Below are 14,313 nucleotides of genomic sequence, written 5' to 3'. Positions count from 1 at the left end.
CAGGGAGAGTGGGGGGTGGGGAGGAGGAAGGAGAAGGAAGCAGACAGACGTACCTGGGGACAGGGAGACTCTGATCTGGGGGCTGCTGGCTCCGTCCCCCCCCTCGCTGACCGTCCGCACCCGGATGATGTAGACTCCGTCGTGTGGCAGTGGGACCACGGCGGCCGTCTCCCTCGTCTCCACCACCTCACTCTGGGCCTGCCCCTCCCTCTGGTACAGCACCTGGGGCAGAGACGTCAGTCAGTCACCGACAGCGTGGCGAACCCACCCCCCTCTCCCGGATCCCACCCCCACCTGTGGAACAGTTGTGCATCGTGAAGCAGCTCATGACCTGCCGACTCTCTCTCACTGTCACCCATCCCCTGCAGCTTTTTGTACACCTCCGTCAGCCTCCTCCGCTCCAGGGAGAACAGACCCAGCCTCTCCGGTCTCTCCTCGTGACTGAGATGCTCTGTCCCAGGCGACACCCTGGTGAACCCTCTGCACCCTCTCCAGCGCTGTCACACCCTTCCTGTGGTGTGGTGACTGGCACTGCATGCAGTATGGCGACGTTTCATACAGTTGTTCCTTCCCACCCTGCTCTTATAGTGAAGGTAAGTATGTCCTCTCCGAACACAGCACAGGAACAGGCCCTGTGGTCCACCATGTTGTGCCAAACTAATTCAACTCGTAGTTAAATGCCTAACTAAACTAAACTAAACCCTCTTGCCTGCTCAATGTCCATCCCGCTCCATTCCCTGCACATCCATAGGCCTGTCTAAGAGATTCTTAAACCCCTCCATTGTATCTGCCTCTACCCCCACCCTTGGCAGCACATTCCAGGCAGCCACCGCTCCCTGTAAAAAATAAACCTGCCCTGCACATCTTTGAACTTACCCCCTCTCACCTTAAATGCACGCCCTCTGGTATGAGACATTTTCACCCTGGGGGAGAAAGATACCGGCTGTCTACTCTATCTGTGCCTCACATAATCTTATAAACCTCTATCAATCAGGTCTCCCCTCAGCCTCCGCCGCTCTAGGGAAAACAACCCAAGTTTGTCCAACCTCTCGTTTTAGCTCATGCCCTCTGATCCAGCCTGGTGAACCTCTTCTGCACCCTCTGCAAAGCCTCCACAACCTTCCTGTAATGGGGTGACCAGAACTGAATACAATACTCCAGATGTGGCTGAACCAGTTTCATAAAGCTGCAACTTAGCCTCCTGACTCTTGAACTCAGTGCCTCGACTAATAAAGGCAAGTATGCCGTACGCCTTCCTTACCGCCCCTATCAACCTGTGCAGCCACTTTCAGGGAGCGATGGACTTGGACCCCAAGATCCCTCTGTACATTAACTCTGTTAAGGGTCCTGTCATTAACACTGTTCTGTCCCTTCACATCTGATCTCCCAAAGCGCAACACCTCACACTTGGCCGGGTTAAACTCCATCTGCCATTTCTCTGCCCATACAACTGATCCATAGCCCACCGTATCCTTTGGCAACCTTCTACGCTATCCACGACACCACCAACCTTTGTGTCATTGACGAACTTACCAACCACCCATCACCATCCAGGTCATTAATCTACATCACAGACAGCAGAGGTCCCAGCACGGATCCCTGTGGAGCACCACTGGTCTCGGACCTCCAGCCAGGATAAGTCCCACTACTCGCTGCCTTCTTCGGACACCATGGACTTCACCGCCTTGCCTCACTCCCTCCGCCCTGACCAGCTCCATCCATTAATGAGACCCCAGGGTGAGAGGTCACGGAGTGACCACCGCTCCCATCCCTTCACCTTGTATCCCGCCACTTCCGACTCGTTGTCCTGGTTCCGCACGGGGTCCCATCCCAGCGACACGGAGGAGCCGTCCTGATGCCACCTCAGGTTGTGAGGGGCCTGCCTGGGGGCTGGAACAACAGATGGGACGTTAGTCGGGGTGGGAAGGGAACGGGGTTCCCCTGAGTGTGGGGCAGATGGGGAATCAGACCGGAAAACGTTCCCCAGGCTTCAGTGGCAGGAGGAAGGTGCTTACGTGATTTCTTGGTGGTGACGAGGCTCGGTGGGCTGGAGGGGCCAGAGCCAGCGGTGTTGAAAGCCCTCACGCTGACCCGGTAGCTGGTGTGTCCCTCCAACCCGTCCACCAGCAGCGAGGAGGTGTTCCCGCCGGTGCTCACCATCCGCACTGAGTGCTGCGACGCGGAGTCCATCCACACGCTGACCTGCAGTACACAGAGAGGCTCACAAAGGGCAGCACGGCACTCCCTCCTCACTGCTGCCCCTCCTGCGGCGCAGTGCTCCCTCCTCACTGCCACGCCTCCCACAATGCGCACTCCCTCATCGCTGCCCCTCCCATGGCACTCCCCTCCCGTGCCGCACACTCACTGCTGCCACTCCCTGCTTCCCCCCCCTCCCCCACAGCGTTGTGCTCCGGCAGCCCAGGCTCAGACCACAACAACACTCGGTACCTGATACCCCTGCGGTGGGCGAGATCTCTCGGGCAGACTCTCCCAGGACACCAGGACTTCTGAAGCTGAGAGACTGGTGGCGGTGACGTTGGAGGGCGCCGTCTCTGGTTCTGGAAGGGTGGTAACACAGAGCGTAATCTGCCAGACGTCCCGAAGGCTGCTCCCTCCCTCTGGTGACCCACCTGTTGAGAGGGTCAAGCCTGCTCCACCAGTCAGTACAACCAGTGCTGATCCTGCCCGCTCTCTCCCTGTACCCCTTGGTGCCCTCCGTATCCAGAAATCCGTCCATCTCCTCAAACAGATTCAGTGACTTGGCCTCTCCGGTGGAGAATTCCACACCTTCACCACCCTCCAAGGAATTTCTCGTCTCCGTCCGTACCCTCAGACTGTGCCCCCACCCCAGGTCAGGAGAAACCGTCCCACATCCAGTCTGAGACCTGCTCTCACTCTCACAGATAACAGGCTCAGTCAACCCCATCCCTCCTCACACAATGGTCCTGCCGTCCCTGGAACCAGTCTGGCGGTCTGCCCCACCATCCTTCTGCCAAGTCTGCACGCACTGCTCCAGGTGTGATCTCAACACGGCACCGGACAACTTTGCTCCTGTACTCCACTCCTCTTGCAATGAGGCCCAATGTACCACTAACCTTCTCGCCTGCCACGTGCACCTGACGTTTGCTCCCCAGTCCAACACCGTACACAAGGAAGTGGGAGCAGGAATGGGACATCTCCTCTCCACCAGATCCCACAGCCCTCAGTCCTCTGATCTATCAAGCACTTAGCTACCTCCACATTAAATACCAAGAGGGTAGTGATTCTCCGTGAAAGCTGTGAGAAGAAATTTTACAGAGCCTGATTGTGAAAGACCGTGTCCCCTTGTTCATGAGGAAACGTCCGACATCTGCCCCGTCAAACCCCCTCAGGATCTTCTCCGTTTGAATAAGGTCACCCCTCATTCTTCTAAACTCCAAGGAATACAGACCCGACCTGTCCAGCCTCTCAACAGCACGTCCCCATCACTGGGAGGGAATCAGCCGGGCTTCCTGCTCCCCATCACTGCTTCGCGCCTGGTGACCTCCTGGGTGGGCTCCTTGCCCAGGGACTCACCTGCCTCTGCAGAGTAGACCAAGGTGACGGGGCTGAAGGGTCCGTCGCCCTTGTTGTTGTAGACACCGACCTTCACCTGGAAGAGGGTGAGGGGCTGCAGGCTGTCATCCTGGTAGACGTATCGGCAGGTGCTGGTCGCTGCCACCATTGCCTCTCTCCAGGCTCGGGTGCCGTTGGGTCTGAAGGCCACGATGTAGCCGAAGCCCTGTCCGTGCTGGAACTCCTCCGACACCGGCTAATCCGACAGGAGAAACGGATGAGTTCCTGGGAGTGTGGCGAGCTGCACCTCCTGCGCCCCCCAACCCCCTCATCACACAGCGGAGCTGTCCCCCATCACCGGTCCCACGGCACGGGCACGTCCCCAGCACTGCCCCAGACACAGCCACTGGTCCAGACCCTCCCCGACCCCCAGCCCAGCCTGCACCCACTCCCACCCACCCACCCCACCTGAACCTCCACACATACCCCCCAACCCACCCGCCCGTCAATGTGACCAAACCCCACCCTGCACAGACCCCTGTCCCTCACCACACGTACCTCCCAGGCAATCACCAGCTCCCCCCGCCGACCTCCTCCACCGCTCACGTTGGCCGGGGCCACTGAGGGCACTGGGGAGAGGAAATCAGTGTCAGTGCGGCCGGGAACATGGCACAGGCAGAGACCCAGCACGACACTGGCACACGGGGGGGGGGGGGGGGGGGGGGGTATAGGTAAGGAGGGGGTGTAGGGAGAGATGGGTGTTGGGGGGAGGGGGTTGGTGTAGGTGGGGGCTGTAGGGGGGAGAGATGTAGGGAGGGATGAGTGTAGGTGGGGATGGGTGTAGCTGGGGAAGGGTGTAGGTGGGGAAGGGTGTGGGGAGGGGGGTGTAGGGGAAGCAATGTAGGTGGTGAGGGGGAAGGAGGGAGGGAGGGGTGCAGGAAGGGATGTATGGGGAAGGAGGGGCGTAGTTGAGCAGGGGTGTGGAGGGAGGGAGGGATGTGGGGGGAGGGGTGTAGGTGGGCAGGGGTGGGGGAGGGAGTGGGGAGGTCCCAGTATCAAGCTCCCCACCTACCAGCTTCCTGCGTGCGGATCACCCGGGACGGGACGCTCGGGTCCCCAGTTCCGATGGCGTTGGTGGCGACCACCCGGAACTCATAGTCGACCCAGGGGTGGAGGGCGGTGGCTGTGGCCGACTCCAGGTCGCCTGTGATCGTCTCGGGCACTGTTGGCACACACACATGCACCAGACACGCGTACACAGACAGACACCCCGTTACACCCACTCCTCCCAAGTGAACCGGAGCCCAGCCCCACCCACAGCATTGCCTCAACCCCACCACCCGCTGATCCATCCCTCACTCTCCACCTCTGGCCCACGCCCAGTCCCTCCAACCTCTCTCCAGCTCCCTCCATCCCAGCTACCCCCCACCAAACCCTCCACCACCCTCCCCCCCGAATCAATCCATCCCACATCCTCCACACCCTGTTCACCATCCTGCCCCCCCCCCCACACCCTCCCCCTTCCAACATTTTAACTCCCAGGGAGGAGGGATGGAGAGGGAGGGATGGTGGGGGTGGGAGCAGAAGATGGAGGGTAGGGTGGTGATGAGCCGAGAGATCAAATGTAAGGGTGAGGGGAGGGGGTCAAGGGCACTGGGGGAGCTAGAGGGCAGCAATGGGAGTATAAGAGGGCAATGTGGGGGAGTTAGAGGGGGAGCAAGTGATGGAAGTGGGGGGGCAACAGGGAGGTAGAGTGTCAGAGTGGGCAACGGGGATGGTGGGGGGGGGGTGCTGGTATAGAGGAGGTGAGGGAGAGGATGATCTTTGCATCCCCCCCACCCCCCCCCCGGCCACAGGAGTGGTGCCAGATGATTGGAGGATGGCAAATGTTCAAGAAAGGTAATAGGGATAATCCTGGGAATTATAGACCAGTGAGTCTTATGTCAGTGGTGGGCAAGCTATAGGAGAGGATTCTTAGGGAGAGGATTTATGAGCATTTGGAGAAGCATAGACTTATTAGGGATAGTCAGCATGGCTTTGAGGGGCAGGTCGTGCCTCACGAGCCTAATTGAGTTTTTCGAGCAGGTGACTAAACAAGTTGATGAAGGGAGAGCGGTGGATGTGGTGTATATGGACTTTACTGAAGTGTTTGACAAGGTTCCCCATGGTAGGCTCATCCAGAAAGTCATGAGGCCTGGGATCCCTGGAACTTGGCTGTGTGGATTTGGAATTGGCTCGCCTACAGAAGACAGAGGGTGGTGGTAGATGGAGCGTATTCTGCCCGGAGGTCGGTGACCGGTGGTGTTCCGCAGGGATCTGTTCTGGGACCCCTGCTCTTTGTGATGTTTATAAATGACTTGGATGAGGAAGTGGAGGGATGGGTTAGTAAGTTTGCTGATGACGCGAAGGTTGGAGGTGGTGTGGATCGTGTAGCAGGTTGTCGTAGGTTACAACAGGATATAGACAAGATGCAGAGCTGCGCGGAGAAGTGGCGGGGTGGGGGGAGGTAGAGGGGGAAGGGTGGAGGAGGGAGGGAGGGGGAAGGATGCAGGAGGGGGGGAAGGTTGGAGGTGGGAAGGATGGAAGAGGGAGGGGGAAGGGGTGGAGGTTGGAAAGGAAGGGGGAGGTGGGCAGGAGGGAGGGGGAAGGGGTGGAGGAGGGAGGGGAGGTTAGGGAGGGGAAGGGTGGGGGACGGAGGGGAACGGTGGAGGAGGGTGGGGGGAAGGGTGGACGGGGGAGGGTGGTGGGAAGGATGGAGGGGGGGCGGGTGGAGAGGGGAAGGGTGGGGGGAAGGATGAGGAAGGGTGGAGGAGGGAAGGAAGGAGGGAGGGAAGGGGGAGGGCTGGAGGGGAAGGGGAGGGAGGGTGGTAAGGGGTAAGGGTTGAGGGGAAGATGGGAGGGGAAGGGTGGGGGAGGGGACAGGTGGAGGGGAAGGGGAGGACAAGGGGGGGGAAGGGTGGAGTGAGGGGGGAGGGGTGGACAGGAAGGGGGAGAAGGGAGAGGGAAGGGTGGAGGGGGGAGAAGTGAGGGTGGGGAGGGGAAGGGTGAGGGAGGGAGGGGAAAGGGGAGTAGGGAACGGGGAGGGGGGTGGAGGGGCAGGGTGAAGGAGGGTGGGGAGGGGGTGTGGGGTAGGGAGGGTGGAGGGGAGCGGAGCAGAGGGAGTTTACCTGTGCGCAGGGTCTGCCAGCCCAGTGAGAAGGGGCTGCGAGCCTGCATGTTATAGTGGGTGATGGGGCTGTGGTTGTCCCGGGCATGGCTCCACGACAGGGTGGCCGTGCTGGCAGAGATCTCCTCCACGATCACAATGCCAGGGGGTCCGGGAGGTCCTAGGGAGAGACCCAGAGGTCAGTGACCGTCGGCAGCTCAGTGGGAGCCCCCCTTCCCTTCCCTCCCCTCCTGTCCCTCCCAGTCAATATCCAACTACCCACCCTTGGACAAGCCTGGGATCACCCACCACCTCCCGTCCTGGTGACGAGGGCCACCAGGTGGGACCAGGACACAGCACAGGAACAGGCCCTTCTGCCTGCACAAGGTCCACCTCCCTCCATTCCCTGCACGTCTAAATGCCTCTTGAACGCCACTGTCGTATCTGCCTCCACCACCACCCCTGGCAGCCTGTTCCAGGCACCTACCGCTCCCTGTGTAAAAAAAATTTACCTCATAAATCATCTTTAAACTTTCCTCCTCTCACCTTAAACCCATGCCCTCCAGTACTTCACATTTCCACCCTGGGAGAAAGATTCAGACTGTCTCTGCCTCTCATAATTTTACAACCTTCTATCAGATCTCCCTCAGCCTCCACCGCTCCAGCGAAAACAACCCAAGTTTGTGCAACCTCTCCTTACAGCTCATGCCCTCTAATGCAGACAGCATCCTGGTGAACCTCTCCTGCACCCTCTCCACAGTCTCCACATTCTTCCTGTAATGGAGAGACCAGAACTGCACACTGCACAGAACTGCACCCTACACACTCATGACTGTGTGGCCAGATTCTGCTCTAACTCCATCTACAAGTTTGCAGATGATACCACTGTTGTCGGCCGTATCTCAAACAGCGATGAGTCGGAGTACAGGAAGGAGATAGAGAGCTTAGTGGAATGGTGTCATTGACAACAACCTTTCCCTCAATGTCAACAGAAAAAGAGCTGGTCATTGACTTCAGGAAGGGGAGCGGTGTACATGCACCTGTCTACATCACTGGTCGAGAGGGTTGAGAGCTTCAAGTTCCTGGGAGTGAACATCACCAACAGCCTGTCCTGGTCAAATCATGTAGATGCCACGGCCAAGAAAGCTCACCAATGCCTCTACTTCCTCAGGAGGCTAAAGAAATTCAGTTTGTCCCCTTTGACTCTCACCAACTTTTACCGATGCACCATAGAAAGCATCCTATCTGGATGTATCACAGCTTGGGACGGCAACTGCTCTGCCCAGGACTACAAGAAGCTGCAGAGAGCTGTGGACACAGCCCAGTGCATCACGGACACCAGCCTCCCCTCCTTGGACTCTGTCTTTACCTCTCGTTGTCTTGGTGAAGCAGCCGGCATAATCAAAGACCCCACCCACCCAGGTCATTCTCTTCTCTCCTTTTCCATCGGGTAGAAGATACAGGAGCCTGAGGGCACGGACCACCAGGCAAGGACAGCTTCTACCCCACTGTGATAAGACTATTGAACGGTTCCCTTATATGATGAGATGGACTCTGACCTCACGATCTACCTTGTTGTGACCTTGCTACTTATCGCACTGCACTTTCTCTGTAGCTGTGACACTTTACTCTGTACTGTTATTGTTTTTACCTGTACTACCTCAATGCACTCTGTACTGACTCAATGTAACTGCACTGTGTAATGAATTGACCTGTACGATCGGTTTGCAAGACAAGTTTTTCACTGGACGTTGGTACAAGTGACAATAATAAACCAATACCAATACACAATGCTCCAAGTGCAGCCTGACCAAAGTTTTATGTGACTTCCTGACTTTTATACTCAAAACCCTGACCTAAGGCAAGCATGCCATGCACCTTCTTTATCACCCGACCAACCTGTGCAGCCACTTCCAGGGAACTATGGACTTACACCCCGAGATCCCTTTACATCGATGCTCCTTAGAGTCCCGACATTTACACTGTACACTTTCCCCTTACATTTGACCTCCCAAAGTGCAACACCTCACACTGGTCTGGATTAAACTCCCTCTGCCATTTCTCTGCCCACATTTCCAACTGATCCATATCCCGCTGAACCCTCTGACAACTTCCCTCACCGTCCACAACTCTGCCAATTAGTGTGTCGTCTGCAGACTTACTCAACAGCCCACGGACATTTTCATCCTGCTCATTATATACATCACAAACAATAGAGGTCCCAGTGCATCAACAACATTTTAAAGGTACTGGGACAGGTACATGGATAGGAAAGGTTTCGAGGGATATGGGCCAAACGTGGACAGGTGAGACTAGCTTAGGTGGGAATCATGGACCAGTTGGGCAGAAGGGCCTGTTTCTGTGCTATGTGGCTTTGACTCACTGACCCCGTGGAACATCACTGGTCACAGACCTCCAGTCAAGGTAACACCTGTCCACCACGGCCCCCTGTCCAGGACTTGGCCCCTTCCCCAGTGATGGGACCAGGCCTCAGCCACACCTGCCTCCCACCAGGGGGAGAGCGAGGAGGGGGTGGAGATGGAGGAACTCACCCCGCACCAGGAGCTCGGCGGAGTCTGAGGCGGAATCGGCTGGGGTGTCCGCACGGCAGCTGTAGATCCCGGCGTGTCGCAGTTGGATATCCCGGATCATGAGGTCAGCAGAGGAAGGTTGCTGCTCAAGAGAAAGGGAGTGTAAATGTGGGATGGGCAGTGAGGGAGTGCCGGGCTGTGGGATGGGTGGTGAGGAGGGAGCGCCGCCCTGTGGGAGGGGCGGTGAGGAGGGAGCACCGCACTGCAGGAGGGGCAGTGAGGGAGTGCTGCGCTGTGGGACAGGTGGTGAGGGAGCGCCGCGGGAGGGGCGGTGAGGGAGTGCCGCGCTGTGGGACGGGTGGTGAGGAGGGAGTGCCGTGCTGTGGGACGGGTGGTGAGGAGGGAGCGCCGCACTGCAGGAGGGACGGTGAGGAGGGAGCACCGCACTGCAGGAGGGGCAGTGAGGGAGTGCTGCGCTGTGGGACAGGCAGTGAGGGAGCGCTGCACTGCAGGACAGGCGGTGAGGAGGGAGCGAGATGCTCGGGTCTCACCCCGAGGCTCTCCACCTCATACTCACGGCTTGGATGTGTTCGAAGTGACTGCCCTCGGTGAGAAAGTTGATCGGATGCCCATTCAGCGCCCAGCGAACCTGGGGCTGCAGTGATCGATCGTGACTCACTCTGCAGGTCAGGACCACACTTTCTGCCACTGTCACCTCCATCCTTCCTGGGATCAGATCCACTTCTGTCGCCTCTGCGTGAGGAGGATTGTATAAACATTACATGGCCCCTCTGTTCAGTGTCAGTGTCCCAGACACACACCAAACCTGTCCCACCTCTCTTGTGCATTGATCCACCTTCTCAACATCATACGTGGTTCTGAATTGGTGTCATTGCCCCAGGAGTGTGTGATGGGACGGTGCGGAGGGAGCTTCACTGTGTGTCTGACCCCAGGAGTGTGTGACGGGACGGTGCGGTGGGAGCTTCACCCTGTGTCTGACGGGATGGTGCGGAGGGAGCTTCACCCTGTGTCTGACCCCGGGAGTGTGTGACGGGACGGTGCGGAGGGAGCTTCACCCTGTGTCTGACCCCGGGAGTGTGTGATGGGACGGTGCGGAGGGAGCTTCACCCTGTGTCTGACCCCGGGAGTGTGTGATGGGACGGTGCGGAGGGAGCTTCACCCTGTGTCTGACCCCGGGAGTGTGTGACGGGACAGTGCGGAAGGACCTTACAATGTTCTGTGGGGACATTACCTTTCACATGTACTGTGGTTGTGCTTGATGACGTTCCAAATACATTCTCTGCCCTGCAGGTATACGTTCCAGAATCTGCATGCGTGACACCACTGATGTGCAGTGTGCCCTCTGCCGAGATCTTCACCCTGTGCAGACAGACAAGAAGATGGGTGAGTGAGACACAGGAAGAACGAGCAGCCTTGCCTACTCTGTCCCCTCTGTCCAAACAGGGCACTCTCAACCTTCAGGTTATCACAGAGATGGAGAGGGGGTCCCACAAAAGAAGGGGATCTGAATGAGGGAGGAATGGAGAATGTGTGGAGGGAAAGGAACAGTAACAGGTAGAGACAGAGAGAACGAGAGAGAGATGGAGACAGAAAACACTGGAGACACTCAGCAGGCCTTCGAGCTGAGGTGTGGCTGTTTCTCTCCCCACAGACGCTGCCACGCACACACACGCACGTGGTGTACAGGGTCCTGCACTGCGACACACACACACACACGGTGTACAGGGCCCAACACTGAGACACACACACTGGGTCCTACAGCGATTAATAATTTGACTGTGAAATGAAGAGGAAGTCACTATCGGAGTTCTGAGAATCAATAATGATCACCGATCTATCGGTCCGCCTGAACATCAGTCCAGAAAGTGTGCAGCACTTCTCCCAAACGCCCTCAGCTTGCTAAGAGGCAGCTGAGACAGTAACTCACTGTCAACGGGGCAGGATCTGGTGGGCCAGTGACCTGTCAGCACCATGCCTTGCCCAGTTACCTGTGCGACAGTAACAGGGGCCATGCCCAAACCCCTCTCTCTGATCCACAGAAGCTTCAGCAGTGCACAGAGTCCAGCGTGGAGCAGGGGATGGGGAATGGGAACAGCAGGCTACTGGCTGGTCTGGGGAGTGGGGCTTAAGATATTAGTTACATGTACATCGAGTGTCCTGAGGGCAGCCCACAAGTGTTGCCACGCTTCCGGTGCCAACATAGCACGCCCGCAACTTCCTAACCTGTACGTCTTTAGAATATGGGAGGAAACCGGAGCACCCGGAGGAAACCCACACAGACATGGGGAGAATGTACAAACTCCTTACAGACAGTGGCCAGAACTGAACCCTGTGTCACATGCAAACCCCAAATCATTCTTATCACCAAGGCTATGGATCATGTGCAGGAATGCTGACCCCTGGGCAATGAACAGAGCTTCCAGGAGCCAATTAGAATGGGGGAATCTGTCACTAGAGCACTGAGCCATCTCCTCTTTTGACCCGATGGACAAATAACATCCCCTTTCAGCAGAGATTGCAGACCTTCATTGGGCATCACACCTCCAACTTACAGTTAACTTCCACATACTCACAACTCCACACATGAAATACATAAAATTTTTCAATAAGGTCACCCCTCGTTCTTCTAAACTCCCACAAGTCTCGGTTAAAGATCTGGGGCTTATTCTACTGGGGAACACCTGAGTGGGTCACATCCTCACCCTCCAAGATCGAAAGCCAAGGGTTCAAACACCATTTTGTGTCTGACCATGGGAGTGTGTGATGGGACGGTGTGGAGGGAGCTTCACTCTGCATCTTACCCCGGGAGTGTGTGATGAGACAGTGTGGAGGGAGCTTCACTCCATATCTGACCCCGGGAGTTTGTGATGGGACGGTGTGGAGGGAGCCTCACCCTGTGTCTGACCCCGGGAGTGTGTGATGGGACGGTGTGGAGGGAGCTTCACTCCATATCTGACCCCGGGAGTGTGTGATGGGATGGTGTGGAGGGAGCTTCACCCTGTGTCTGACCCCGGGAGTGTGTGATGGGACGGTGCGGAGGGAGCTTCACCCTGTGTCTGACCCCGGGAGTGTGCGATGGGATGGTGCGGAGGGAGCTTCACCCTGTGTCTGACCCCGGGAGTGTGTGATGGGACGGTGTGGAGGGAGCTTCACCCTGTGTCTGACCCTGGGTTGGACTTCAGCCCTACACTCCTGATCTATGAGCACTTTCTACAGAGGTGGATGAGCCACTCAGGGATGTCCTCGTCAGCTGCTTCTGGGCCTGGCCAAGGTGGCCATTCACAGGACCAGGCAGTGGGGTGTCCAAGCCCAGAACATAACTGTGCCTGGGTGTCCCTGGAGATGGAGCACACGGTGTCTGCTGGCTCTCTGGAGGCCTTCTTGGACTGGTGGGAGTTGTAGGGGCTGGACTGGGGCTGGACTGTGTCCTGGATAGGGTCAGCAGTGTATTAATTCAAATTTTCTGAATATTCTGCTGGAGATTATGTTATATAGTAAATATTTAAATAAACCTCTGTTCAACTAAACAGATAACATGAGGTGAGAGAGAGGTTTGTGAGTCAAGCTGAAGGCATCGATTCGTACTTTATCAGGCTTTCAGTCCATTACCTTGCATCGACCAAAGGTTTCCGACCCTTGCTCCAGCTGAGAGATGCCTTGGGAGAAGATTTCGGTTTGCACTCGATGAGGAGGTCGTGTCCCACACAGACCAGGATATCTCTCTGCAGTGGATTCAATTCAAAGCTTGGAGCAGAGGCTGTGAAGAGATGTGGGAATTGTAAATAGTGTCAGGTCCCACACACACACTGACCCTCACTGGGGGACAGGTCCCATACACACACTGACCCTCACTGGGGGACGGGTCCCACATACACACTGACCCTCACTGGGGGACAGGTCCCACACACACACACTGACCCTCACTGGGGGACGGGTCCCACACACACACTGACCCTCACTGGGGGACGGGTCCCACACACACACTGACCCTCACTGGGGGACGGGTCCCACATACACACTGACCCTCACTGGGGGACAGGTCCCACACACACACACTGACCCTCACTGGGGGACGGGTCCCACACACACACTGACCCTCACTGGGGGACGGGTCCCACACACACACTGACCCTCAGTGGGGGACAGGTCCCACACACACTGACCCTCACTGGGGGACAGGTCCCACACACACTGACCCTCACTGGGGGACGGGTCCCACACACACACACTGACCCTCACTGGGGGACGGGTCCCACACACACACTGACCCTCACTGGGGGACGGGTCGTACACACACTGACCCTCACTGGGGGACGGGTCCCACACACACACACTGACCCTCACTGGGGGACGGGTCCCACACACACACACTGACCCTCACTGGGGGACGGGTCCCACACACACACACTGACCCTCACTGGGGGACGGGTCCCACACACACACTGACCCTCACTGGGGGACAGGTCCCACACACACACACTGACCCTCACTGGGGGACGGGTCCCACACACACACACTGACCCTCACTGGGGGACGGGTCCCACACACACACACTGACCCTCACTGGGGGACGGGTCCTACACACACACTGACCCTCACTGGGGGACGGGTCCCACACACACACTGACCCTCACTGGGGGACGGGTCCCACACACACACTGACCCTCACTGGGGGACGGGTCCCACACACACACTGACCCTCACTGGGGGATGGGTCCCATACACACACACACACACACAGACCCTCACTGGGGGATGGATCCCCTCCCCCCCAAACTCCTCCCCACCTCCCCCCCCCACACACACAAACACACATACACACACTGATGAAGCGTGGTGACCGATGGGCAGGGTTGATTCTCAGATATTTAAAGGGGAGTTCACTCTTCCCTGTCCAGCTTCTCACCTTACCCAGGATGCGGAGCTCAGCGCTGGAGTACAACTTCCCGTGTTTGTTCTCAGCCACGCACTGGTACATGCCCGTGTCTGACCTGTTGACGCTAGTGATCGTCAGCAGGCTGTTCCTGACCACCACCCTGCTCTGCAACCAAACACACAGAAGTGATGCAGTGCCCCCAGTCC

The 14,313-nt window shown here is 57.5% G+C and overlaps 1 protein-coding gene across 1 annotated transcript in view; it reads right to left on the bottom strand.

Moving 5' to 3' along the window:
• The window catches only part of cntn5 (contactin 5), a 58,457-nt gene that overhangs the window by 3,345 nt on the left and 40,799 nt on the right, over window positions 1–14,313 (bottom strand). Inside the window, exons 11-23 of the mRNA XM_052008987.1 lie at window positions 14,143–14,272; window positions 12,841–12,988; window positions 10,463–10,590; window positions 9,788–9,963; window positions 9,232–9,352; window positions 6,702–6,860; window positions 4,607–4,756; window positions 4,093–4,163; window positions 3,556–3,790; window positions 2,449–2,558; window positions 2,016–2,202; window positions 1,778–1,890; window positions 54–222 (exon numbers count right to left, since the gene is read on the bottom strand). Of these exons, the coding sequence (XP_051864947.1) occupies window positions 54–222; window positions 1,778–1,890; window positions 2,016–2,202; window positions 2,449–2,558; window positions 3,556–3,790; window positions 4,093–4,163; window positions 4,607–4,756; window positions 6,702–6,860; window positions 9,232–9,352; window positions 9,788–9,963; window positions 10,463–10,590; window positions 12,841–12,988; window positions 14,143–14,272 (1,897 nt within the window). The remainder of the gene's footprint in view (window positions 1–53; window positions 223–1,777; window positions 1,891–2,015; window positions 2,203–2,448; window positions 2,559–3,555; window positions 3,791–4,092; window positions 4,164–4,606; window positions 4,757–6,701; window positions 6,861–9,231; window positions 9,353–9,787; window positions 9,964–10,462; window positions 10,591–12,840; window positions 12,989–14,142; window positions 14,273–14,313) is intronic.

The sequence above is a fragment of the Pristis pectinata genome, chromosome 43 (assembly GCF_009764475.1).
Source record: "Pristis pectinata isolate sPriPec2 chromosome 43, sPriPec2.1.pri, whole genome shotgun sequence".
NCBI classification, from domain to species: domain Eukaryota; kingdom Metazoa; phylum Chordata; class Chondrichthyes; order Rhinopristiformes; family Pristidae; genus Pristis; species Pristis pectinata.
This window is presented reverse-complemented; position numbering and strand designations above follow the sequence as displayed.